The following is a 27,643-nucleotide window of genomic DNA, read 5'->3' on the forward strand; positions in this document are numbered from 1 at the left end:
TGGCACAGTGGGTCAGACACTGGAATCTCTATCTGGGACAGTGGGTCAGACACTGGAATCTCTATCTGGGACAGTGGGTCAGACACTGGAATCTCTATCTGGGACAGTGTGTCAGACACTGGAATCTCTATCTGGGACAGTGGGTCAGACACTGGAATCTCTATCTGGGACAGTGGGTCAGACACTGGAATCTCTATCTGGGACAGTGGGTCAGACACTGGAATCTGTATCTGGGTCAGTGGGTCAGACACTGGAATCTCTATCTGGGACAGTGTGTCAGACACTGGAATCTCTATCTGGGACAGTGGGTCAGACACTGGAATCTCTATCTGGGACAGAGGGTCAGACACTGGAATCTCTATCTGGGACAGTGGGTCAGACACTGGAATCTCTATCTGGGACAGAGGGTCAGACACTGGAATCTCTATCTGGGACAGTGGGTCAGACACTGGAATCTCTATCTGGGACAGTGGGTCAGACACTGGAATCTCTATCTGGGACAGAGGGTCAGACACTGGAATCTCTATCTGGGACAGTGGGTCAGACACTGGGAGCTGTGTCTGGGACAGTGGGTCAGACACTGGGAGCTGTGTCTGGGACAATGGGTCAGACACTGGAATCTCTATCTGGGACAGTGGGTCAGACACTGGGAGCTGTGTCTGGGACAATGGGTCAGAGACTGGAATCTCTATCTGGGACAGTGGGTCAGACACTGGAATCTCTATCTGGGACAGAGGGTCAGACACTGGAATCTCTATCTGGGACAGAGGGTCAAACACTGGAATCTCTATCTGGGACAGTGGGTCAGACACTGGGAGCTGTGTCTGGAGCAGCTGGAGGGACACTGTCCTGGGTTATAAATCCAACCCAGAATTTGGGGATGAGGCCTTTCTACACCAGAACGATGCAGGTATTCTCAGATTTCTCTGCTCTGATCACCTCGGACGGCCACAAGGTGAGTTGGCAGAGGATGTGATTCAGCTGCAGAGTAGAATCTCAAAATTTGTCGCTGACACCAAACTTGAAGGTGTGGCAGACAGTGAGGATGATATGAAGCACCTGCAACAGGACACAGATAGGTTAGCAGGATGGGCAGAGAGGTGGCAGATGGAATTTAATACTGACAAGTATGAGGTGATGCATTTTGGCAGAAGGAATAGGGAGTGGCAATATATACTTAATGGCACCATTCTAAAGAGTGTGCAGGAACAGAGGGACCTGGGGGTGCGTGTGCATCAATCTTTGAAGGTGGCAGGACATATTGAGAGAGTGGTTAGTGAAGCATATGGGATCTTGGGCGACATAAATAGAGGCATTGAATACAAATGCAGGAAAGTTATGCTGAATCTTTTTAAAGCTCTGGTTAGGCCACAACTGGAGTATTGTGTCCCGTTCTGGTCAACACATTTCAGGAGGGATGTGAGGGCCCTTGAGAGGGTGCAGAGGAGATTTACCAGAATGGTTCTGCGGAAGGGGGATTTTAGCTACAAGGTTAGGTTGGAAAAGCTGGGTTTGTTCTCCTTGGAGCAATGGAGATTGAGGGGAGATTTAATAGAAATGTACAAGATTATGACAGGCTTAGATCAGTTAGACAAGGAAAAACTGTTCCCATGAACTGATGGTACAAGGACTAGGGGACACAGATTGAAAGTTTGGGCAAGAGATGCAGAGTGAATATGAGGAAGCACTTTATTACACCGCGGGTGGTAATGACCTGGAACTCGCTGCCCACAAGGGAAGTGGAAGTGGAGACGATCAATGACTTCAAAAGAAAATTGGATAGGCACTTGAAGGAAATAAACTTATGGGGCTACAGGAATCGAGTGGGGGAGTGGACTGACTGCATTGCTCTGTGGAGAGCTGGCATGCAATCGATGGGTCGAATGGCCTCCTAATGTGCTGTAAATGACTCTATGACTCTACGTGTGACATGACCCAGTCATGCTGAACTAAGCATGTCTTATTTACCCATCAACTCGGCAGGAGAAGAGAGGGCGGTAAGATGCGGAAGACCGGAGCCGGAGCATGGAAATCATTTTTCACCACGGGAAAGGTGTCTGGTGCGTCACGGAGAAAATCCCAAACTGAGGTGTTCGACATCATTGAGACCAACACAGGTACCACAGTGCAGGGGCTCCAAAACTATTCCACACAGCTTGATCCACATGAGTGTGAAACTGTCCAGTGAATAATGCAAAAATTAACCCAATACTCAGCTCCCTTACAGAACGGGGTTAGATACAGAGTAAAGCTCTCTCTACACTGTCCCCATCAAACACTCCCCAGGACAGGTACAGCACGGGGGTTAGATACAGAGTAAAGCTCCCTCTACACTGTCCCCATCAAACACTCCCAGGACAGGTACAGTACGGGGGTTAGATACAGAGTAAAGCTCTCTCTACACTGTCCCCATCAAACACTCCCAGGACAGGTACAGTACGGGGGTTAGATACAGAGTAAAGCTCCCTCTACACTGTCCCCATCAAACACTCCCAGGACAGGTACAGTACGGGGTTAGATACAGAGTAAAGCTCCCTCTACACTGTCCACATCAAACACTCCCAGGACAGGTACAGTACGGGGGTTAGATACAGAGTAAAGCTCTCTCTACACTGTCCCCATCAAACACTCCCAGGACAGGTACAGTACGAGGGTTAGATACAGAGTAAAGCTCCCTCTACACTGTCCCCATCAAACACTCCCCAGGACAGGTACAGTACGGAGGGTTAGATACAGAGTAAAGCTCCCTCTACACTGTCCCCATCAAACACTCCCCAGGACAGGTACAGTACGAGGGTTAGATACAGAGTAAAGCTCCCTCCACACTGTCCCCATCAAATACTCCCAGGACAGGTACAGTACGAGGGTTAGATACAGAGTAAAGCTCCCTCTACACTGTCCCCATCAAACACTCCCCAGGACAGGTACAGTACAAGGGTTAGATACAGAGTAAAGCTCCCTCTACACTGTCCCCCATCAAACACTCCCAGGACAGGTACAGTACGGGGTTAGATACAGAATAAAGCTCCCTCACTCTCTCTTGGACAGACTTTGTTTGGTGCAATGTGTGAACTCCTCTCTGTTCTCTCTCCTGTTACAGGCGCTAAAGGGGAGACAGTAACACTGCGATCAGTGAAGAGTGAGGAATCGCTAACTTCACAGCAGAGTAGGACAGGTGCGCATTCATCGATCACTCTGTGTTTGTGTGACCCTCGGAGTGTGGGTCTGTCTGTGTGAGAGGAGCACCAGTTCCCGTCCTCGCCTGTGCTGTGTTATCTGGTGTCAGGGTTCTGGCTACGACAGGGACACGTTGGCTCGGTGTTTGTGGACATTGAGTGAGGGCAATTTTGCGTATAATTTTCCCGGGAATGGAATTGCAGCTCTCTCCCTGGGTTCACACGGCAAGAACAGCCAATGGAATTAAATACTGCGTTACCATATTCCTGTCCTGAAAACATAACAGTCCAGAATGCAGACTGACTCTCCCCGTGTCAGTATTGAGGGAGTGCTGCACTGTCGGAGGGTCAGTACTGAGGGAGTGCTGCACTGTCGGAGGGTCAGCACTGAGGGAGTGCTGCACTGTCGGAGGGTCAGTACTGAGGGAGTGCTGCACTGTCGGAGGGTCAGTATTGAGGGAGTGCTGCACTGTCGGAGGGTCAGCACTGAGGGAGTGCTGCACTGTCGGAGGGTCAGTACTGAGTGAGTGCTGCACTGTCGGAGGGTCAGTACTGAGGGAGTGCTGCACTGTCGGAGGGTCAGTACTGAGGGAGTGCTGCACTGTCGGAGGGTCAGTACTGAGGGAGTGCTGCACTGTCGGAGGGTCAGTACTGAGTGAGTGCTGCACTGTCGGAGGGTCAGTACTGAGGGAGTGCTGCACTGTCGGAGGGTCAGTATTGAGGGAGTGCTGCACTGTCGGAGGGTCAGCACTGAGGGTGTGCTGCACTGTCGGAGGGTCAGTACTGAGGGAGTGCTGCACTGTCGGAGGGTCAGTACTGAGGGAGTGCTGCACTATCGGAGGGTCAGTACTGAGGGAGCGCTGCACTGTCGGAGGATCAGTACTGAGGGAGTGCTGCACTGTCGGAGGGTCAGTACTGAGGGAGCGCTGAACTGTCGGAGGGTCAGTACTGAGGGAGTGCCGCACTGTCGGAGGGTCAGTACTGAGGGAGTGCTGTACTGTCGGAGGGTCAGTACTGAGGGAGTGCTGCACTGTCGGAGGTGCCGTCTTTCAGATGAGACATTAAACCGAGGCCCCCGTCTGCCCCCTCAGGTGGGTGTAAAAGATCCCACGGCCACTATTTGGAAGAAGAGCCGGGTGGGGGGGGGGGGAGTTCTCCCCGGTGTCCTGGGGACAATATTTATCCCTCAACCAACATCACTAAAAAAAAAAAATTGCTGTTTGTGGGATCTTGCTGTGCAGAAATTGCCGCCTGTGTTTCCTACATTCCAAACAGTGAGCACACTTCAAATAAATTCCTTCATTGTCTGTGAGGGGCTTTGGGACGTGCGGGGGGGGAGGGGGGGGAAAGATGCTGGAGAAATGGGAATTCATTTCTATCCCTTCTTCTCCTTTTCCCAGATTTCCTGAGAATCCAGAATGTTCGTCATCATCGGTCCAGCAGTGATGCCGTGTCCATGTCCGTGTTGGCAGATGCACGCGATCTCTCCGCACCGTGTTCGAGCTCCGCCAGTAGTGAGGGGGCAGAGGCTGTCTACGTGCTTCCCGGTTTCCAGCTGCAGCCACTGGACTGGCCGGAGGAGGACCAGCTGGAGGTGGACAGTGAGCTCGGCCCAGGCTGGACCCACAAACTGCCCCCCAGCCCAGCACTCCACACGGCCTCCAAGCCCGTCACCTTCACCCGCAAGCTGGCACCCGCCTTCTCACCAAGGGGCGCCAGGCCCCTCTCGCACGGCATCTCCCCACCGCTCGCAATCACCGTGCCCGCCAGCGTCCTGGAGATGCTGGGGAGCCCGGCCGGAGAGGCCCAGGCTCAGAACGTCTCCGCGGGTCAAGCTCCAGCCCAGATCATCTCCCGGCTTCTCCGAACTGGCGACTTCCAGCGGTCAAATCTCGGTCCATCGGAGCAGCAGAGCAAGATGGCGGCCAGCGGCATGGAGGTCAAAGGGCAGCTGGACAGCCCCGGTCAGGAGGATTCGCTGAGCATGCAGAATGGTGAGTTTGTGAATCCAGGTCTGCTCCTGCTCCAGTCCAGCGACATTCCGGTTCCTCCGGAACAGCACAGGAACCTTCACAGGAACGTTATCAGAATGAAGGAGAGATGATGGACAGGCGTCCAAATGCTCTGTCAGAGAAGTCAGTTTTTAAGGAACAGCTGAAGGGAGGAGAGAGAGAGAGCCAGAGAGGTTTAGGGACCCGTACCCCAATGAGAGTCAGTGTGAGTGGGACCCGTACCCCAGTGAGAGTCAGTGTGTGTGGGACCCGTACGCCAGTGAGAGTCAGTGTGTGTGGGACCCATACCCCAGTGAGTGTCAGTGTGTTTGGGACCCGTACACCAGTGAGAGTCAGTGTGTGTGGGACCCGTACCCCAGTGAGAGTCAGTGTGTGTGGAACCCATACCCCAGTGAGAGTCAGTGTGTGTGGAACCCGTACCCCAGTGAGAGTCAGTGTGTGTGGGACCCGTACCCCAGTGAGAGTCAGTGTGTGTGGAACCCATACCCCAGTGAGAGTCAGTGTGTGTGGGACCCGTACCCCAATGAGAGTCAGTGTGAGTGGGACCCGTACCCCAGTGAGAGTCAGTGTGTGTGGGACCCGTACCCCAGTGAGAGTCAGTGTGTGTGGGACCCGTACCCCAGTGAGTGTCAGTGTGTTTGGGACCCGTACACCAGTGAGAGTCAGTGTGTATGTGACCCGTACCCCAGTGAGAGTCAGTGTGTGTGGGACCCGTACCCCAGTGAGAGTCAGTGTGTGTGGAACCCATACCCCAGTGAGAGTCAGTGTGTGTGAGACCCGTACCCCAGTGAGAGTCAGTGTGTGTGGGACCCGTACCCCAGTGAGTGTCAGTGTGTTTGGGACCCGTACCCCAGTGAGAGTCAGTGTGTGTGGGACCCGTACCCCAGTGAGAGTCAGTGTGTGTGGGACCCGTACCCCAGTGAGAGTCAGTGTGTGTGGGACCCGTACCCCAGTGAGAGTCAGTGTGTGTGGGACCCGTACCCCAGTGAGTGTTAGTGTGTTTGGGACCCGTACCCCAGTGAGAGTCAGTGTGTGTGGGACCCGTACACCAGTGAGAGTCAGTGTGTGTGGGACCCGTACCCCAGTGAGTGTCAGTGTGTTTGGGACCCGTACACCAGTGAGAGTCAGTGTGTGTGTGACCCGTACCCCAGTGAGAGTCAGTGTGTCTGCGGAACCCGTACCCCAGTGAGAGTCAGTGTGTGTGGGACCCGTACCCCAGTGAGAGTCAGTGTGTCTGCGGAACCCGTACCCCAGTGAGAGTCAGTGTGTGTGGGACACGTACCCCAGTGAGAGTCAGTGTGTCTGCGGAACCCGTACCCCAGTGAGAGTCAGTGTGTGTGGAACCCGTACCCCAGTGAGAGTCAGTGTGTGTGGGACCCGTACACCAGTGAGAGTCAGTGTGTGTGGGACCCGTACCCCAGTGAGTGTCAGTGTGTTTGGGACCCGTACACCAGTGAGAGTCAGTGTGTGTGTGACCCGTACCCCAGTGAGAGTCAGTGTGTCTGCGGAACCCGTACCCCAGTGAGAGTCAGTGTGTGTGGGACCCGTACCCCAGTGAGAGTCAGTGTGTCTGCGGAACCCGTACCCCAGTGAGAGTCAGTGTGTGTGGGACCCGTACCCCAGTGAGAGTCAGTGTGTCTGCGGAACCCGTACCCCAGTGAGAGTCAGTGTGTGTGGGACCTGTACCCCAGTGAGAGTCAGTGTGTCTGCGGAACCCGTACCCCAGTGAGAGTCAGTGTGTGTGGAACCCGTAACCCAGTGAGAGTCAGTGTGTGTGGGACCCGTACCCCAGTGAGAGTCAGTGTGTCTGCGAAACCCGTACCCCAGTGAGAGTCAGTGTGTGTGAGACCCGTACCCAGTGAGAATCAGTGTGTGTGGAACCCGTATCCCAGTGAGAGTCAGTGTGTGTGGAACCCGTACCCCAGTGAGAGTCAGTGTGTGTGGGACCCGTACCCCAGTGAGAGTCAGTGTGTGTGGGACCCGTACCCCAGTGAGAGTCAGTGTGTGTGGGACCCGTACCCCAGTGAGAGTCAGTGTGTGTGGAACCCGTACCCCAGTGAGAGTCAGTGTGTGTGGGACCCGTACCCCAGTGAGAGTCAGTGTGTGTGGGACCCATACCCCAGTGAGAGTCAGTGTGTGTGGAACCCGTACCCCAGTGAGAGTCAGTGTGTGTGGGACCCATACCCCAGTGAGAGTCAGTGTGTGTGGAACCCGTACCCCAGTGAGAGTCAGTGTGTGTGTGGAACTCGTACCCCAGTGAGAGTCAGTGTGTGTGGGTCCCGTACCCCAGTGAGAGTCAGTGTGTGTGGGACCCGTACCCCGGTGAGAGTCAGTGTGTGTGGGACCCGTACCCCAGTGAGAGTCAGTGTGTGTGAGACCCGTACCCCAGTGAGAGTCAGTGTGTGTGTGACCCGTACCCCGGTGAGAGTCAGTGTGTGTGGGACCCGTACCCCAGTGAGAGTCAGTGTGTGTGGGACCCGTACCCCAGTGAGAGTCAGTGTGTGTGTGACCCGTACCCCGGTGAGAGTCAGTGTGTGTGGAACCCGTACCCCAGTGAGAGTCAGTGTGTGTGGGACCCGTACCCCAGTGAGAGTCAGTGTGTGTGGAACCCGTACCCCAGTGAGAGTCAGTGTGTGTGGAACCCGTACCCCGGTGAGAGTCAGTGTGTGTGGAACCCGTACCCCAGTGAGAGTCAGTGTGTGTGGAACCCGTACCCCGGTGAGAGTCAGTGTGTGTGGAACCCGTACCCCAGTGAGAGTCAGTGTGTGTGGGACCCGTACCCCAGTGAGTGTCAGTGTGTTTGGGACCCGTACCCCAGTGAGAGTCAGTGTGTGTGGGACCCGTACCCCAGTGAGAGTCAGTGTGTCTGCGGAACCCGTACCCCAGTGAGAGTCAGTGTGTGTGGAACCCGTACCCCAGTGAGAGTCAGTGTGTGTGGAACCCGTAACCCAGTGAGAGTCAGTGTGTGTGGGACCCGTACCCCAGTGAGAGTCAGTGTGTCTGCGAAACCCGTACCCCAGTGAGAGTCAGTGTGTGTGAGACCCGTACCCAGTGAGAATCAGTGTGTGTGGAACCCGTACCCCAGTGAGAGTCAGTGTGTGTGGGACCCGTACCCCAGTGAGAGTCAGTGTGTGTGGAACCCGTACCCCAGTGAGAGTCAGTGTGTGTGGGACCCGTACCCCAGTGAGAGTCAGTTTGTGGGTGACCCGTACCCCAGTGAGAGTCAGTGCCCAGGATGGTTTGTGAGTGGTTTTAGTGATAAATTGAGTGTTTTTTGTGGTTTGTTCACAGCTCAGGAACCTGTTCTTTCCCCGACAAAGGCCTCCCTTGCTGTTTCCCCCTCTCAGTCTGTGCCTCCTCCACCACCTCCTAAAAATGCAGCTCGGTTGATGGCCCTCAGTCTGATGGAACAGGCACACCTGGTGTCCCGAACGTCAATCCTGCAGGGGCTGGAGCACCAGCAGCTGTCCCCAGTTCAACAGGACCACACTGGAGTGCCCAGCACAGCCAGTCTGCTGGTAGAGCAATACCACATCGATAGCTCTCTCTACTCAACCATCAACCCCCTGAAGAGAGGCTCGGCCAGAACCTCCTCCCCATCGAGCAGTGAAATCGGGCCCCGTTACCACAGCCACAAGCTCACTACTCAGGTAACACTCTCCTCTATCCAATATAGTATTGCAGCACGGCGTGTGTGAACCCAGTAATGGCACAGGATAACAATACAGACACACACTGAATTCACATCCAGGACACACTCATAACCCAGTACTGACTCTCCGACAGTGCAGCACTCCCTCAGTACTGACCCTCCGACAGTGCAGCACTCCCTCAGTACTGACCCTCCGACAGTGCAGCACTCCCTCAGTACTGACCCTCCGACAGTGCAGCACTCCCTCAGTACTGACTCTCCGACAGTGCAGCACTTCCTCAGTACTGACTCTCCGACAGTGCAGCACTCCCTCAGTACTGACTCTCCGACAGTGCAGCACTCCCTCAGTACTGACCCTCCGACAGTGCAGCACTCCCTCAGTACTGACTCTCCGACAGTGCAGCACTCCCTCAGTACTGACCCTCCGACAGTGCAGCACTCCCTCAGTACTGACCCTCCGACAGTGCAGCACTCCCTCAGTACTGACTCTCCGACAGTGCAGCACTCCCTCAGTACTGACCCTCCGACAGTGCAGCACTCCCTCAGTACTGACCCTCCGACAGTGCAGCACTCCCTCAGTACTGACCCTCCGAAAGTGCAGCACTCCCTCAGTACTGACTCTCCGACAGTGCAGCACTCCCTCAGTACTGACTCTCCGACAGTGCAGCACTCCCTCAGTACTGACCCTCCGACAGTGCAGCACTCCCTCAGTACTGACCCTCCGACAGTGCAGCACTCCCTCAGTACTGACTCTCCGACAGTGCAGCACTCCCTCAGTACTGACCCTCCGACAGTGCAGCACCTCCTCAGTACTGACCCTCCGACAGTGCGGCACTCCCTCAGTACTGACCCTTCGACAGTGCAGCACTCCCTCAGTACTGACCCTCCGACAGTGCGGCACTCCTTCAGTACTGACCCTCCGACTGTGCAGCACTTCCTCAGTATTAGTGTGTTGATGAGGGAGGGATGGTTTCGGGTATGTGATTTCCACAAGTTTTTACCTGTTTTGTTCCTTCTCTTTAGGTCCACCATCTCTCACCATCTCTGGTATCTGCTCCTCACGCCTGTCGCGATGCCAATGTAATGCTGACCCAGTCTTTGCGTGGGCCCATCGCTCACTCCCGTGTGGAACACTGCATTCACCCATTGCCTCTGCCAGCTCCTTCTTCCTGCTCTTCCCACCATTCTTCAGTCCCCTGGTCCCACTCCCGGTCCCCACTCGATTGTCCAGCCTGTGGGACCAATTCCCCCAGTCCCCCACGGAGACCGTCAGTGCGTCCGGGGGTGAGGTGCCTATCTGTAGCCGCATTACTGACTCTTCCCCCACCTCCCCCTCGACCCACTCCCCCTCCCCTCATTACTCCTCAACTACTCGAGCCCAGCCCCTGCTGCTGTGGGGTCTCACCTGAGTCCCAGCCCCTTCCCACCCTTATGCCAAGACCCCCGGCCTTCCAGTCCCATCCCAGTGCCCTGCCTCTTGGCCAGCGTACCCAGACCATGGGCCCGGAAACTTCCTTCGAGCCCCCCAAAGCCTGGCAAGTCGGGTGGATCCCGGACGCAAGCGAGAGCGGGATAGCGATGGAGCGCCAGGCGAGGGACAGCGAGGTGTACGCGGAGATCGTGTCCGACGGGGTGCTGTGTCAGTGTGGCCCCCCTTGTTCTGTCCGCCCAGGACCCACGTGGTCAGAAGAGGCGGTCCCTTGCCCCCTGCCCTCATACCGAGATGCCCGCCAGACCATGGTCAGTGCTGATGACCACGTCTTGCCCACTGACCCGCTCCTTCCTGATGGGCCCCTGCTGCTTCAGCCTGGGGCAAAGCCCCACCGCCCACCCCTTGCCTTCTGTCACCAACCGCCAGGCCTGGAGCCCTACACGGAGAGTGGGAGGGTCCGTCACAGCCTCCCGGAGGCCCCCCTTGATCAGGTTTTGACCTGCGCTGGTCTCAGCCTCTCTCCTGAGCTCCTCGACCCTTCCCCCACCCCCGGCCTCTCCCCTCGTCTACTCACTCAACGCCACCTCCCTGAGGCCACCTACGTCAACGTGCCGGTCTTCCCCTGCTGGGCTGCCGTTTCCGCCGGGAGGCAGCCGGCCCCACCCCAGCAGCCGGCGCGCGGGAAGACCCTAGAACCGCAGGCCCGATGCTCACCGACGACCCAAGCAGCACCGATGCAACGCGACTCTCCCGTCAGGCGTGCGACCGTCCGCCATCCGCCCTATCGTCACGGGAACCCGCTGGCGGGGTTAGAGGGCGAGGGAGCCAGGGGCCTGGAGATGGTCCATCCCAGGAGCCAATCGGATCCCGTCAAACTGGAGAAGGTCAGCGCCTGGACGGGCTCCAACGGCTCCCCCCAAGCAGCAGCGAAGCCACAGTGGCCGAGCAGCTACACCATGGGCTCGGCTCTCGTCCTCCCCTGCGACAGGCAGTGGGAACAGTCCAGACCGAAACAGAGGAGGCAGGGCCACTGGTGCCCGACGGAAGGCAGCTCCCAGAGGGTACACCCAGCCCTCCGACAGCAGGTCCGGGCCCCGCGCGTGCCCGCCTTGGCCAGCACACTCCACGCCAACGGTCAGCGATACAGACCGCGCTGCAGCCACTTCCCCTCGGGAGAGCTGCTCCTGAACCCGTACAGCCCTGGCCCTGACTGTGGGGGAGTGGGGCACTGCCTGTCCACCCTGATGCCCACTTACCAGGACGTTCTGGTGACCTACGACAAGGGTCAGGAGGCTCGGGCGACGGTTACCGACTGGCCGCCTGTCACGGGCGGGCGGACTGCCTCGGGGAAGGAGTCCCGTGAGGACCGCCCCTACGACCCCTTGCCTCGCCCCCGCCCCGCTTACTGTGGCCCCGCAGGCCACCCCAGCACCGTCGCGGTCGCCGGTTGCTATGGCAACCTTCCAGCCGGCGCCCCACTGCCTCTCTACCAGCTCTGCCGTGCCAGGGCGCAGAGACTGCCCGCTCACTGTGCGGCACGCGATGACCGGTTGGAGAGAAGTTTCTGCTGAATGTCCCAACCTTAGCCGAGCAGTGAGGGGGGACAGGGGTGAACCCCGACAAACTCCCTCACTCATCCCTCGAGGGGGGACGGGGGGGGTGAACCCCGACAAACTCCCTCACTCATCCCTCGAGGGGGGACGGGGGGGTGAACCCCGACAAACTCCCTCACTCATCCCTCGAGGGGGGACGGGGGGTTGGTGAACCCCGACAAACTCCCTCACTCATCCCTCGAGGGGGGACGGGGGGGTGAACCCCGACAAACTCCCTCACTCATCCCTCGAGGGGGAACAGGGGTGAACCACGACAAACTCCCTCACTCATCCTTCGAGGGGGGACGGGGGGGGGTGAACCTCGACAAACTCCCTCACTCATCCCTCGAGGGGGATGGGGGGGTGAACCCCGACAAACTCCCTCACTCATCCCTCGAGGAGGGACAGGGGGGTGAACCCCGACAAACTCCCTCACTCATCCCTCGAGGGGGGACGGGGGGGGGTGTGAACCCCGACAACCTTCCTCACTCATCCCTCGAGGGGGGACGGGGGGAGTGAACCCCGACAAGCTCCCTCACTCATCCCTCGAGGGGGGACGGGGGGGGGGGGGGTGAACCCCGACAAACTCTCTCACTCATCCCTCGAGGGGGACCTGGGGGGGTGAACCCCGACAAATTCCCTCACTCAACCCTTCGAGGGGGGCCTGGGGGGGTGAACCCCGACAAACTCCCTCACTCATCCCTCGAGGGGGGACGGGGGGGGTGAACCCCGACAAAATCCCTCACATCCCTCAAGGGAGAGCCAGGGTGAACCCTGACAAACTCCCTCATTCATCCCTTGAGGGGGGACGGCGGTGAACCCTGACAAACACCCTCACTCATCCCTCGAGGGTGGGTCCCCGATCACACCTCTCCCTCCTTGCCCGGTTTCCACTGGTGCTCAGAGGGAGGAGGCGGGGGTGTCGGGATGGGGGGGTCGCATCATCCGGGGGGTCACAATCTAAAACCTGTGATGGGTTCAGACTCAACACTCAGTCCCTCCCATCTCCCCAACTCCATCATCCTCTGCCTCCTCCCCCTCAGACCCTGCCCCCCACTGCTCCCCCCTCCTCGCCTGCTCCCCCCCTCCTCACCTGTTCCCCCACTGCTCCCCCCTCCTCGCCTGCTCCCCCCCTCCTCACCTGTTCCCCCACTGCTCCCCCCTCCTCGCCTCTCCCCCCACTGCTCCCCTCTCCCCCCCCCCCCCCTCCTCACCTGTTCCTTTACAGGAGAAGTATTCGGGGGAGGAGTGGTTTCATTCAGCAATAACACAATGGCCCAGCACCCGTCCCACCCCCAACCTAACCCCCCACCCTAACCCCCACCTTAACCTCCATCCTGCTGCCCCCTCCCCACAACACCTCGCCCTCCTCGGTGAGTGTCATCATGTCAGGATAGTGAGCTGTAGCAGCCTGGGACCCGGCCAGCAGCACTGGACCTCCGGACAGGGACTGACCGCAGACCCTGGGGTTTGATCATCCGCTGACCTTCCGAGAGCCGCCAGACACATCACCATCACCGCCTCGGGTCCTGAGGCCCACAGCGGCAGAACTGTGCCAAAACAATGATCAGAAATGGTCCCTTTACCCTGGAGAGCTGGCGAGGCAAAAAAGGGGTCAGAAGACGACCTTTGGCCTTGGGTTGTAGCAGAGACCCCGGGCTTGGCTGACCAGTAAGTGGACTGGGATGGGTCTGTTCAATGAGGGTCTCCTGTCTGATGGTCGAAGGTCCCTGGACGTGAGCGGAGGGGGAAATATTGGTTCCTCATGAATTGGAGGGGATGTGAGATGCAAGTTGGCAGTGACGGTACTGAAATACCCCAGAGAGTCACCGAGCAGTGATGGTACTGAACTGTCCCAGGGAGTCACCGAGCAGTGACGGTACTGAACTGCCCCAGACAGTCACCGAGCAGTGATGGTACTGAACTGCCCCAGACAGTCACCGAGCAGTGACGGTACTGAACTGTCCCAGAGAGTCACCGAGCAGTGATGGTACTGAACTGTCCCAGAGAGTCACCGAGCAGTGATGGTACTGAACTGTCCCAGAGAGTCACCGAGCAGTGACGGTACTGAACTGCCCCAGACAGTCACCGAGCAGTGACGGTACTGAACTGTCCCAGAGAGTCACCGAGCAGTGATGGTACTGAACTGCCCCAGACAGTCACCGAGCAGTGATGGTACTGAACTGTCCCAGAGAGTCACCGAGCAGTGACGGTACTGAACTGCCCCAGACAGTCACCGAGCAGGGATGGTACTGAACTGCACCAGGGAGTCACCGAGCAGTGACGGTACTGAACTGCCCCAGACAGTCACCGAGCAGGGATGGTACTGAACTGCCCCAGACAGTCACCGAGCAGTGATGGTACTGAACTGCCCCAGACAGTCACCGAGCAGTGATGGTACTGAACTGCCCCAGGGAGTCACCGAGCAGTGATGGTACTGAACTGCCCCAGGGAATCACCAAGCAGTGATGGTACTGAACTGCCCCAGGGAATCACCAAGCAGTGATGGTACTGAACTGCCCCAGGGAGTCACCGAGCAGTGACGGTACTGAACTGCCCCAGGGAATCACCGAGCAGTGACGGTACTGAACTACCCCAGACAGTCACCGAGCAGTGACGGTACTGAACTGCCCCAGGGAGTCACCAAACAGTGACGGTACTGAACTACCCCAGAGAGTCACCGAGCAGTGATGGTACTGAACTACCCCAGGGAGTCACCGAGCAGTGACGGTACTGAACTGCCCCAGGGAATCACCAAGCAGTGATGGTACTGAACTGCCCCAGGGAGTCACCGAGCAGTGACGGTACTGAACTGCCCCAGGGAATCACCGAGCAGTGACGGTACTGAACTACCCCAGACAGTCACCGAGCAGTGACGGTACTGAACTGCCCCAGACAGTCACCGAGCAGTGACGGTACTGAACTGCCCCAGGGAATCACCAAGCAGTGATGGTACTGAACTGCCCCAGGGAGTCACCGAGCAGTGACGGTACTGAACTGCCCCAGGGAATCACCGAGCAGTGACGGTACTGAACTACCCCAGACAGTCACCGAGCAGTGATGGTACTGAACTGCCCCAGGGAATCACCGAGCAGTGACGGTACTGAACTACCCCAGAGAGTCACCGAGCAGTGATGGTACTGAACTGTCCCAGAGAGTCACCGAGCAGTGACGGTACTGAACTGCCACAGACAGTCACCGAGCAGTGATGGTACTGAACTGTCCCAGAGAGTCACCGAGCAGTGATGGTACTGAACTGTCCCAGAGAGTCACCGAGCAGTGACGGTACTGAACTACCCCAGACAGTCACCGAGCAGTGATGGTACTGAACTGCCCCAGAGAGTCACCGAGCAGTGACGGTACTGAACTACCCCAGGGAGTCACCGAGCAGTGATGGTACTGAACTGCCCCAGACAGTCACCGAGCAGTGATGGTACTGAACTGTCCCAGAGAGTCACCGAGCAGTGATGGTACTGAACTGCCCCAGACAGTCACCGAGCAGTGATGGTACTGAACTGTCCCAGACAGTCACCGAGCAGTGATGGTACTGAACTGCCCCAGAGAGTCACCGAGCAGTGATGGTACTGAACTGCCCCAGACAGTCACCGAGCAGTGATGGTACTGAACTGTCCCAGAGAGTCACCGAGCAGTGATGGTACTGAACTGTCCCAGACAGTCACCGAGCAGTGATGGTACTGAACTACCCCAGGGAGTCACCGAGCAGTGACGGTACTGAACTGCCCCAGGGAGTCACCGAGCAGTGATGGTACTGAACTACCCCAGGGAGTCACCGAGCAGTGACGGTACTGAACTGCCCCAGACAGTCACCGAGCAGTGATGGTACTGAACTACCCCAGGGAGTCACCGAGCAGTGACGGTACTGAACTGCCACAGACAGTCACCGAGCAGTGATGGTACTGAACTGCCCCAGAGAGTCACCGAGCAGTGATGGTACTGAACTACCCCAGGGAGTCACCGAGCAGTGACGGTACTGAACTACCCCAGACAGTCACCGAGCAGTGATGGTACTGAACTGCCCCAGACAGTCACCGAGCAGTGATGGTACTGAACTACCCCAGGGAGTCACCGAGCAGTGACGGTACTGAACTACCCCAGACAGTCACCGAGCAGTGATGGTACTGAACTGCCCCAGACAGTCACCGAGCAGTGATGGTACTGAACTACCCCAGGGAGTCACCGAGCAGTGACGGTACTGAACTACCCCAGACAGTCACCGAGCAGTGATGGTACTGAACTGCCCCAGACAGTCACCGAGCAGTGATGGTACTGAACTACCCCAGGGAGTCACCGAGCAGTGACGGTACTGAACTACCCCAGACAGTCACCGAGCAGTGATGGTACTGAACTACCCCAGGGAGTCACCGAGCAGTGACGGTACTGAACTACCCCAGACAGTCACCGAGCAGTGACGGTACTGAACTGCCCCAGACAGTCACCGAGCAGTGATGGTACTGAACTACCCCAGGGAGTCACCGAGCAGTGACGGTACTGAACTGCCCCAGACAGTCACCGAGCAGTGACGGTACTGAACTGCCCCAGGGAGTCACCGAGCAGTGACGATACTGAACTACCCCAGACAGTCACCGAGCAGTGATGGTACTGAACTGCCCCAGGGAGTCACCGAGCAGTGACGGTACTGAACTGCCCCAGACAGTCACCGAGCAGTGACGGTACTGAACTGCCCCAGGGAGTCACCGAGCAGTGACGGTACTGAACTGCCCCAGACAGTCACCGAGCAGTGACGGTACTGAACTGCCCCAGACAGTCACCGAGCAGTGATGGTACTGAACTACCCCAGGGAGTCACCGAGCAGTGACGGTACTGAACTGCCCCAGACAGTCACCGAGCAGTGACGGTACTGAACTGCCCCAGGGAGTCACCGAGCAGTGACGGTACTGAACTACCCCAGACAGTCACCGAGCAGTGATGGTACTGAACTGCTCCAGGGAGTCACCGAGCAGTGACGGTACTGAACTGCCCCAGACAGTCACCGAGCAGTGACGGTACTGAACTGCCCCAGGGAGTCACCGAGCAGTGACGGTACTGAACTGCCCCAGACAGTCACCGAGCAGTGACGGTACTGAACTGCCCCAGACAGTCACCGAGCAGTGATGGTACTGAACTACCCCAGGGAGTCACCGAGCAGTGACGGTACTGAACTACCCCAGACAGTCACCGAGCAGTGATGGTACTGAACTGCCACAGACAGTCACCGAGCAGTGACGGTACTGAACTGCACCAGGGAGTCACCGAGCAGTGACGGTACTGAACTACCCCAGACAGTCACCGAGCAGTGATGGTACTGAACTACCCCAGGGAGTCACCGAGCAGTGACGGTACTGAACTGCCCCAGACAGTCACCGAGCAGTGATGGTACTGAACTGCCCCAGACAGTCACCGAGCAGTGACGGTACTGAACTGCCCCAGACAGTCACCGAGCAGTGATGGTACTGAACTGCCCCAGACAGTCACCGAGCAGTGACGGTACTGAACTGCCCCAGACAGTCACCGAGCAGTGATGGTACTGAACTGCCCCAGACAGTCACCGAGCAGTGATGGTACTGAACTGCACCAGGGAGTCACCGAGCAGTGACGGTACTGAACTGCCCCAGGGAGTCACCGAGCAGTGATGGTACTGAACTGCCCCAGAGAGTCACCAAACAGTGATGGTACTGAACTACCCCAGAGAGTCACCGAGCAGTGACGGTACTGAACTACCCCAGGGAGTCACCGAGCAGTGACGGTACTGAACTACCCCAGGGAGTCACCGAGCAGTGACGGTACTGAACTGCCCCAGACAGTCACCGAGCAGTGACGGTACTGAACTGCCCCAGACAGTCACCGAGCAGTGATGGTACTGAACTGCCCCAGAGAGTCACCGAGCAGTGACGGTACTGAACTGCCCCAGAGAGTCACCGAGCAGTGATGGTACTGAACTGCCCCAGACAGTCACCGAGCAGTGATGGTACTGAACTACCCCAGACAGTCACCGAGCAGTGACGGTACTGAACTGCCCCAGGGAATCACCGAGCAGTGACGGTACTGAACTGCCCCAGACAGTCACCGAGCAGTGACGGTACTGAACTGCCCCAGACAGTCACCGAGCAGTGACGGTACTGAACTGCCCCAGGGAATCACCGAGCAGTGACGGTACTGAACTGCCCCAGGGAGTCACCGAGCAGTGACGGTACTGAACTGCCCCAGACAGTCACCGAGCAGTGACGGTATTGAACTGCCCCAGAGAGTCACCGAGCAGTGACGGTACTGAACTGCCCCAGGGAATCACCGAGCAGTGACGGTACTGAACTACCCCAGACAGTCACCGAGCAGTGACGGTACTGAACTGCCCCAGACAGTCACCGAGCAGTGACGGTACTGAACTGCCCCAGACAGTCACCGAGCAGTGACGGTACTGAACTGCCCCAGAGAGTCACCGAGCAGTGACGGTACTGAACTGCCCCAGGGAATCACCGAGCAGTGACGGTACTGAACTGCCCCAGACAGTCACCGAGCAGTGATGGTACTGAACTGCCCCAGACAGTCACCGAGCAGTGACGGTACTGAACTGCCCCAGACAGTCACCGAGCAGTGACGGTACTGAACTGCCCCAGACAGTCACCGAGCAGTGATGGTACTGAACTACCCCAGGGAGTCACCGAGCAGTGACGGTACTGAACTGCCCCAGACAGTCACCGAGCAGTGATGGTACTGAACTGCCCCAGGGAGTCACCGAGCAGTGACGGTACTGAACTGCCCCAGACAGTCACCGAGCAGTGATGGTACTGAACTGCCCCAGACAGTCACCGAGCAGTGATGGTACTGAACTGCACCAGGGAGTCACCGAGCAGTGACGGTACTGAACTGCCCCAGGGAGTCACCGAGCAGTGATGGTACTGAACTGCCCCAGAGAGTCACCAAACAGTGATGGTACTGAACTACCCCAGAGAGTCACCAAACAGTGATGGTACTGAACTGCCCCAGACAGTCACCGAGCAGTGACGGTACTGAACTACCCCAGGGAGTCACCGAGCAGTGACGGTACTGAACTACCCCAGGGAGTCACCGAGCAGTGACGGTACTGAACTGCCCCAGACAGTCACCGAGCAGTGACGGTACTGAACTGCCCCAGGGAGTCACCGAGCAGTGACGGTACTGAACTGCCCCAGACAGTCACCGAGCAGTGACGGTACTGAACTGCCCCAGAGAGTCACCGAGCAGTGATGGTACTGAACTGCCCCAGACAGTCACCGAGCAGTGATGGTACTGAACTGCCCCAGGGAATCACCGAGCAGTGATGGTACTGAACTGCCCCAGGGAGTCACCGAGCAGTGACGGTACTGAACTGCCCCAGGGAGTCACCGAGCAGTGACGGTACTGAACTGCCCCAGGGAGTCACCAAGAGGTGACGGTACTGAGCTGCCCCAGGGAGTCACCAAACAGTGAAGGTACTGAACTGCCCCAGGGAATCACCAAGCAGGTTTACATCAGCTTTCAAATAACATCCCTATCAAAATGGAAAACCTGGCATTCGGAGAATGAATCCCACACTGCACCTCTCCGTGAGTTCACGGAAAAACAGCCTCTCATCAACTGACTCCTAATTCATTTGATAAACCCCTCGGCACCTTTACTCTTTATCTAACCCCGTACTGTACCTGTCCTGGGAGTGTTTGATGGGGGACAGTGTAGAGGGAGCTTTACTCTGTATCTAAACCCCCGTACTGTACCTGTCCTGGGAGTGTTTGTTGGGGACAGTGTAGAGGGAGATTTACTCTGTATCTAACCCCCCGTACTGTACCTGTCCTGGGAGTGTTTGATGGGGACAGTGTAGAGGGAGATTGACTCTGTATCTAACCCCCGTGCTGTACCTGTCCTGGGAGTGTTTGATGGGGACAGTGTAGAGGGAGCTTTACTCTGTATCTAACCCCCGTACTGTACCTGTCCTGGGAGTGTTTGATGGGGGACAGTGTAGAGGGAGCTTTACTCTGTATCTAAACCCCCGTACTGTACCTGTCCTGGGAGTGTTTGATGGGGACAGTGTAGAGGGAGCTTTACTCTGTATCTAACCCCCGTACTGTACCTGTCCTGGGAGTGTTTGATGGGGACAGTGTAGAGGGAGCTTTACTCTGTATCTAACCCCCCGTACTGTACCTGTCCTGGGGAGTGTTTGATGGGGACAGTGTAGAGGGAGCTTTACTCTGTATCTAACCCCCGTACTGTACCTGTCCTGGGAGTGTTTGATGGGGACAGTGTGGAGCGAGCTTTACTCTGTATCTAACCCCCGTACTGTACCTGTCCTGGGAGTGTTTGATGAGGACAGTGTAGAGGGAGCTTTACTCTGTATCTAACCCCCGTACTGTACCTGTCCTGGGGAGTGTTTGATGTGGACAGTGTAGAGGGAGCTTTACTCTGTATCTAACCCCCGTACTGTACCTGTCCTGGGGAGTGTTTGATGTGGACAGTGTAGAGGGAGCTTTACTCTGTATCTAACCCCCGTACTGTACCTGTCCTGGGAGTGTCTGATGGGATGGTAAAGATGGTGAATTGGTTGTCCGGACTCGATGAGGCAATAACTCTTTTCCGGATCTCTGTCTGACTCTCATTTCTGTTCTATCCTGATTCCAGAAGATGCTGTTTAATATTTAAACAGAAAGTAAAGCTGATTTGGTGCTGGATCTGTCTGAGGAGTCAATGTTTTCAATCTGTACTACCTGTTAGTGAATGTTCAAGTCAGAGTGAATTACTATGTGTCGGGAAGACAGAGCAATAGAGAGAGAGAGCAAGTGGATATCAGAATTGAATTGAAGCCAGTCACTGTGGATCAGTGTATCTGTACCCATACTGGAGGGCCCAGTCAGACACTGACTCTCACTGGGGTACGGTTTCCACACACACTGACTCTCACTGGGGTACGGGTCCCACACACACTGACTCTCACTGGGGTACGGGTCCCACACACACTGACTCTCACTGGGGTACGGGTCCCACACACACTGACTCTCACTGGGGTACGGGTTCCACACACACTGACTCTCACTGGGGTACGGATTCCACACACACTGACTCTCACTGGGGTACGGGTCCCACAAACACTGACTTTCACTGGGGTACGGGTCACACACACTCTGACTCTCACTGGGGTACGGGTTCCACACACACTGACTCTCTCTGGGGTCCGTGTTCCACACACACTGACTCTCACTGGGGTACGGGTTCCACACACACTGACTCTCACTGGGGTACGGGTCCCACACACTCTGACTCTCACTGGGGTACGGGTCCCACACACTCTGACTCTCACTGGGGTACGGGTCCCACACACACTGACTCTCACTAGGGTACGGGTCCCACATACACTGACTCTCACTGGGGTACGGGTTCCACACACACAGTGACTCTCACTGGGGTACGGGTCCCACACACACTGACTCACTGGGGTACGGGTCCCACACACTCTGACTCTCACTGGGGTACGGGTCCCACACACACTGACTCTCACTGGGGTACGGGTCCCACATACACTGACTCTCACTAGGGTACGGGTCCCACACACTCTGACTCTCACTGGGGTACGGGTCCCACACACTCTGACTCTCACTGGGGTACGGGTCCCACATACACTGACTCTCACTAGGGTACGGGTCCCACACACACTGACTCTCACTGGGGTACGGGTCCCACACACTCTGACTCTCACTGGGGTACAGGTTCCACACGCACTGACTCTCACTGGGGTACGGGTTCCACACACACTGACTCTCACTGGGGTACGGGTCCCACACACACTGACTCTCACTGGGGTACGGGTCCCACACACACTGACTCTCACTGGGGTACGGGTCCCACACACACTGACTCTCACTAGGGTACGGGTCCCACATACACTGACTCTCACTAGGGTACGGGTCCCACACACACTGACTCTCACTAGGGTACGGGTCCCACATACACTGACTCTCACTAGGGTACGGGTCCCACACACTCTGACTCTCACTGGGGTACGGGTCCCACACACACTGACTCTCACTGGGGTACGGGTCCCACACACACTGACTCTCACTGGGGTACGGGTCCCACACACACTGACTCTCACTGGGGTACGGGTCCCACACACACTGACTCTCACTGGGGTACGGGTCCCACACACACTGACTCTCACTGGGGTACGGGTCCCACACACACTGACTCTCACTGGGGTACGGGTTCCACACACACTGACTCTCACTGGGGTACGGGTTCCACACACACCGACTCTCACTGGGGTACGGGTCCCACACACACTGACTCTCACTGGGGTACGGGTCCCACACACACTGACTCTCACTGGGGTACGAGTCCCACACACAGTGACTCTCACTGGGGTACGGGTCCCACACACACTGACTCTCACTGGGGTACGGGTTCCACAAACACTGACTCTCACTGGGGTACGGGTCTCACACACACTGACTCTCACTGGGGTACGGGTTCCACACACACTGACTCTCACTGGGGTACGGGTCCCACACACACTGACTCTCACTGGGGTACGGGTCCCACACACACTGACTCTCACTGGGGTACGGGTCCCACACACACTGACTCTCACTGGTGTACGGGTCCCACACACACTGACTCTCACTGGGGTACGGGTTCCACACACACTGACTCTCACTGGGGTACGGGTCCCACACACACTGACTCTCACTGGGGTACGGGTCCCACACACACTGACTCTCACTGGGGTACGGGTCCCACACACACTGACTCTCACTGGGGTACGGGTCCCACACACACTGACTCTCACTGGGGTACGGGTACAGTGCTTCAGTCTCTGAAGTGGACAGTGAAAGCTGTTACTTTCTGAATCAGAGATGAGGGAGGGAGAGAAGGTGAGAGCGCCGGGGGGAGGGAGAGAAGGTGAGAGCGACGGGGGGAGGGAGAGAGAGAGAGTGTGGGGAGAAAGAGAGAGATAGAGGGGGGGGAGAAGGGGTCGAGGGGGGAGAGAGGGAGGGAGGGAGAGAGAGGGAGAGAAGGTGAGAGAGGGGGGAGGGAGAGAAGGAGAGAGAAAGAACTAAACCTATCGAGTCTTAGCTGTACTGACTTGCGTCAGTCAACTGGCTGTGAACAGTCAGAACTGAGTGACTGGACCCACTGCCAGAGGATAGCCCCACCCTGCCTGCAGAGGAATGAGAATGAGAGAGAGCTCCAGCCTGTTTCATGTTTATCTGCTGATGTCAGGATGACAGAGAACTCATTGTCTCACAGTGTGAGATACAGGCTGTTCCTGTACAGGGAGGAGTGAGGAACTAGTGAGGGAGGGCCCCTGAAAAATACTTCGAGGGAGAGAGCGGGGCCGGGGAAAATAGAGAGAGAGAGGCAGGGGAAATAGAGAGGGGGAGAGAGGGGGGGCAAAGAGAGAGAGGGGGAGAGAGACTGGGGGAAATAGAGAGAGAGAGAGACTGGGGGAAATAGAGAGAGAGGGGGGGAGAGAGAGGCAGGGGAAATAGAGAGGGGGAGGGAGGGGGTGCAAAGAGAGAGAGGGGGGGAGAGACTGGGGAAATAGAGAGGGGGAGGGAGGGGGGCAAAGAGAGAGAGGGGGAGAGAGACTGGGGAAATAGAGAGGGGGAGGGAGGGGGGCAAAGAGAGAGAGGGGGGGAGAGACTGGGGAAATAGAGAGGGGGAGGGAGGGGGGCAAAGAGAGAGAGGGGGAGAGAGACTGGGGGAAATAGAGAGAGGGGGAGAGAGAGAGGCAAGGGAAATAGAGAGGGAGGGAGAGAGAGGGGGTGGGAGAGAGCGAGGGTGAAGGAGAGAGAGAGAGGTGGGGGAATAAAGAGGGAGTGAGGGAGAGAGAGAGGGAGAGGTTCTCGTGCAGTGGTGACACTAGGTGGGAGCACAGGAGAGAGTCACCAGTGAGGGAGATGTGGAAACGAGAGATAGAGTATTGAGGAATGTGAAGTGAGAGAGTTCGGGGAGGAGGGGGTAAAGTGAGGGAGTTTGGGGAGGAGGGGAGTGTAAAGAGAGGGAGCTCGGGGAGGGTAAAGAGAGGGAGTTCGGGGAGGAGGGGAGTGTAAAGTGAGGGCTGGGGTCTGGGAGAATCAGCTTGAATTCCGCCTAAACCCAGCTTCGGGGTCTCCCCCAGTTTAATGATGATCCCACGCCCGGTGTCGGGGTCTCCCCCAGTTTAATGATGATCCCACGCCCGGTGTCGGGGTCTCCCCCAGTTTAATGATGATCCCACGCCCGGTGTCGGGGTCTCCCCCAGTTTAATGATGATCCCACGCCCGGTGTCGGGGTCTCCCCCAGTTTAATGATGATCCCACGCCCGGTGTCGGGGTCTCCCCCAGTTTAATGATGATCCCACGCCCGGTTTCGGGGTCTCCCCCAGTTTAATGATGATCCCACGCCCGGTGTCGGGGTCTCCCCCAGTTTAATGATGATCCCACGCCCGGTTTCGGGGTCTCCCCCAGTTTAATGATGATCCCACGCCCGGTGTCGGGGTCTCCCCCAGTTTAATGATGATCCCACGCCCGGTTTCGGGGTCTCCCCCAGTTTAATGATGATCCCACGCCCGGTGTCGGGGTCTCCCCCAGTTTAATGATGATCCCACGCCCGGTGTCGGGGTCTCCCCCAGTTTAATGATGATCCCACGCCCGGTGTCGGGGTCTCCCCCAGTTTAATGATGATCCCACGCCCGGTGTCGGGGTCTCCCCCAGTTTAATGATGATCCCACGCCCGGTGTCGGGGTCTCCCCCAGTTTAATGATGATCCCACGCCCGGTTTCGGGGTCTCCCCCAGTTTAATGATGATCCCACGCCCGGTGTCGGGGTCTCCCCCAGTTTAATGATGATCCCACGCCCGGTGTCGGGGTCTCCCCCAGTTTAGGTTCCAGGAGATATGTCCAAGAATTGGTAATCCTCATTACACAGGCATTGTCCAATCTCGAGTGGCTGCCTTCAGGGGGAAAACAATCTGAATTTATATAGCACCTGTAACGTTATAAAACATCACTCGGTGCTTCACAGGCGTGTAACTGAAACATAAATCTGACCCTGAGCCACATCAGGAGATATTAGGGACCGGCGACCAAAAGCTCAGTCAAAGAGGTTGGTTTTTAGGGACCGTCTTAGAGGAGAGAGAGAGAGAGGCACGGAGTGGTTTAGGGAGAGAATTCCAGAGCTTAGGGTCCCAGGCAGCTGAAGGCACGGCCGCCAATGGTGGAGTGATGGGAATCGCGGGATGGGCAAGAGGCCGGAATTGGAGGGAGCACAGAGATCTCGGAGGGTTGTAGGGGCTGGAGGAGGTTACAGAGATAGGGAGGGCTGTAGGGGCTGGAGGAGGTTACAGAGATAGGGAGGGATGTAGGGGCTGGAGGAGGTACAGAGATAGGGAGGGTTGTGGGGCTGGAGGAGGTTACAGAGATAGGGAGAGTTGTAGGGGCTGGAGGAGGTTACAGAGATAGGGAGGGTTGTAGATGCTGGAGGAGGTTACAGAGATAGTGAGGGTTGTAGGGGCTGGAGGAGGTTACAGAGATAGGGAGGGATGTAGGGGCTGGAGGAGGTTACAGAGATAGGGAGGGTTGTCGAGGCGGGAGGAGGTTACAGAGATAGGGAGGGTTGTAGGGGCTGGAGGAGGTTACAGAGATAGGGAGGGTTGTAGGGGCTGGAGGAGGTTACAGAGATAGGGAGGGTTGTCGAGGCGGGAGGAGGTTACAGAGATAGGGAGGGTTGTCGGGGCTGGAGGAGGTTACAGAGATAGGGAGGGTTGTAGGGGCTGGAGGAGGTTACAGAGATAGGGAGGGATGTAGGGGCTGGAGGAGGTTACAGAGATAGGGAGGGTTGTAGGGGCTGGAGGAGGTTACAGAGATAGGGAGGGATGTAGGGGCTGGAGGAGGTTACAGAGATATGGAGGGTTGTCGAGGCGGGAGGAGGTTACAGAGATAGGGAGGGATGTAGGGGCTGGAGGAGGTTACAGAGATAGGGAGGGATGTAGGGGCTGGAGGAGGTTACAGAGATAGGGAGGGTTGTCGAGGCGGGAGGAGGTTACAGAGATAGGGAGGGTTGTAGGGGCTGGAGGAGGTTACAGAGATAGGGAGGGTTGTCGGGGCTGGAGGAGGTTACAGAGATAGGGAGGGTTGTCGAGGCGGGAGGAGGTTACAGAGATATGGAGGGTTGTCGAGGCGGGAGGAGGTTACAGAGATATGGAGGGTTGTCGAGGCGGGAGGAGGTTACAGTGATATGGAGGGTTGTCGGGGCTGGAGGAGGTTACAGAGATAGGGAGGGTTGTAGGGGCTGGAGGGGGTTACAGAGATATGGAGGGTTGTCGAGGCGGGAGGAGGTTACAGAGATATGGAGGGTTGTCGAGGCGGGAGGAGGTTACAGAGATATGGAGGGTTGTCGAGGCGGGAGGAGGTTACAGAGATATGGAGGGTTGTCGAGGCGGGAGGAGGTTACAGAGATAGGGAGGGTTGTCGAGGAGGGAGGAGGTTACAGAGATAGGGAGGGTTGTCGGGACTGGAGGAGGTTACAGAGATAGGGAGGGTTGTAGGGGCTGGAGGAGGTTACAGAGATAGGGAGGGTTGTCGGGACTGGAGGAGGTTACAGAGATAGGGAGGGTTGTAGGGGTTGGAGGAGGTTACAGAGATAGGGAGGGTTGTAGGGGCTGGAGGAGGTTACAGAGATAGGGAGGGTTGTAGGGGTTGGAGGAGGTTACAGAGATAGGGAGGGTTGTAGGGGCTGGAGGAGGTTACAGAGATAGGGAGGGTTGTAGGTGCTGGAGGAGGTTACAGAGATATGGAGGGTTGTCGAGGCGGGAGGAGGTTACAGAGATAGGGAGGGTTGTCGAGGCGGGAGGAGGTTACAGAGATATGGAGGGTTGTCGAGGCGGGAGGAGGTTACAGAGATATGGAGGGTTGTCGAGGCGGGAGGAGGTTACAGAGATAGGGAGGGTTGTCGAGGCGGGAGGAGGTTACAGAGATAGGGAGGGTTGTAGGGGCTGGAGGAGGTTACAGAGATAGGGAGGGTTGTCGGGACTGGAGGAGGTTACAGAGATAGGGAGGGTTGCAGGGGTTGGAGGAGGTTACAGAGATAGGGAGGGTTGTAGGGGCTGGAGGAGGTTACAGAGATAGGGAGGGTTGTCGGGGTTGGAGGAGGTTACAGAGATAGGGAGGGTTGTAGGGGCTGGAGGAGGTTACAGAGATAGGGAGGGTTGTAGGTGCTGGAGGAGGTTACAGAGATATGGAGGGTTGTCGAGGCGGGAGGAGGTTACAGAGATAGGGAGGGATGTAGGGGCTGGAGGAGGTTACAGAGATAGGGAGGGATGTAGGGGCTGGAGGAGGTTACAGAGATAGGGAGGGTTGTCGAGGCGGGAGGAGGTTACAGAGATAGGGAGGGTTGTAGGGGCTGGAGGAGGTTACAGAGATAGGGAGGGTTGTAGGGGCTGGAGGAGGTTACAGAGATAGGGAGGGTTGTCGAGGCGGGAGGAGGTTACAGAGATAGGGAGGGTTGTCGGGGTTGGAGGAGGTTACAGAGATAGGGAGGGTTGTCGAGGCGGGAGGAGGTTACAGAGATATGGAGGGTTGTCGAGGCGGGAGGAGGTTACAGAGATATGGAGGGTTGTCGAGGCGGGAGGAGGTTACAGTGATATGGAGGGTTGTCGGGGCTGGAGGAGGTTACAGAGATAGGGAGGGTTGTAGGGGCTGGAGGGGGTTACAGAGATATGGAGGGTTGTCGAGGCGGGAGGAGGTTACAGAGATATGGAGGGTTGTCGAGGCGGGAGGA

The 27,643-nt window shown here is 57.2% G+C and overlaps 1 protein-coding gene across 1 annotated transcript in view; it reads left to right on the forward strand.

Annotated features, from left to right (window-relative positions):
- Window positions 1-11,877, forward strand: part of LOC137352904 (rho GTPase-activating protein 33-like) — a 188,947-nt gene extending 177,070 nt beyond the window's left edge. The window contains exons 19-23 of the mRNA XM_068018748.1: window positions 1,984-2,117; window positions 3,101-3,175; window positions 4,577-5,170; window positions 8,480-8,838; window positions 9,864-11,877. Coding sequence (XP_067874849.1) covers window positions 1,984-2,117; window positions 3,101-3,175; window positions 4,577-5,170; window positions 8,480-8,838; window positions 9,864-11,843 — 3,142 coding nt within the window. The 3' untranslated portion in view covers window positions 11,844-11,877. The remainder of the gene's footprint in view (window positions 1-1,983; window positions 2,118-3,100; window positions 3,176-4,576; window positions 5,171-8,479; window positions 8,839-9,863) is intronic.
- Window positions 11,878-27,643: the final 15,766 nt, after the last annotated feature.

Source organism: Heterodontus francisci, chromosome 39 (genome assembly GCF_036365525.1).
Source record: "Heterodontus francisci isolate sHetFra1 chromosome 39, sHetFra1.hap1, whole genome shotgun sequence".
NCBI lineage: Eukaryota > Metazoa > Chordata > Chondrichthyes > Heterodontiformes > Heterodontidae > Heterodontus > Heterodontus francisci.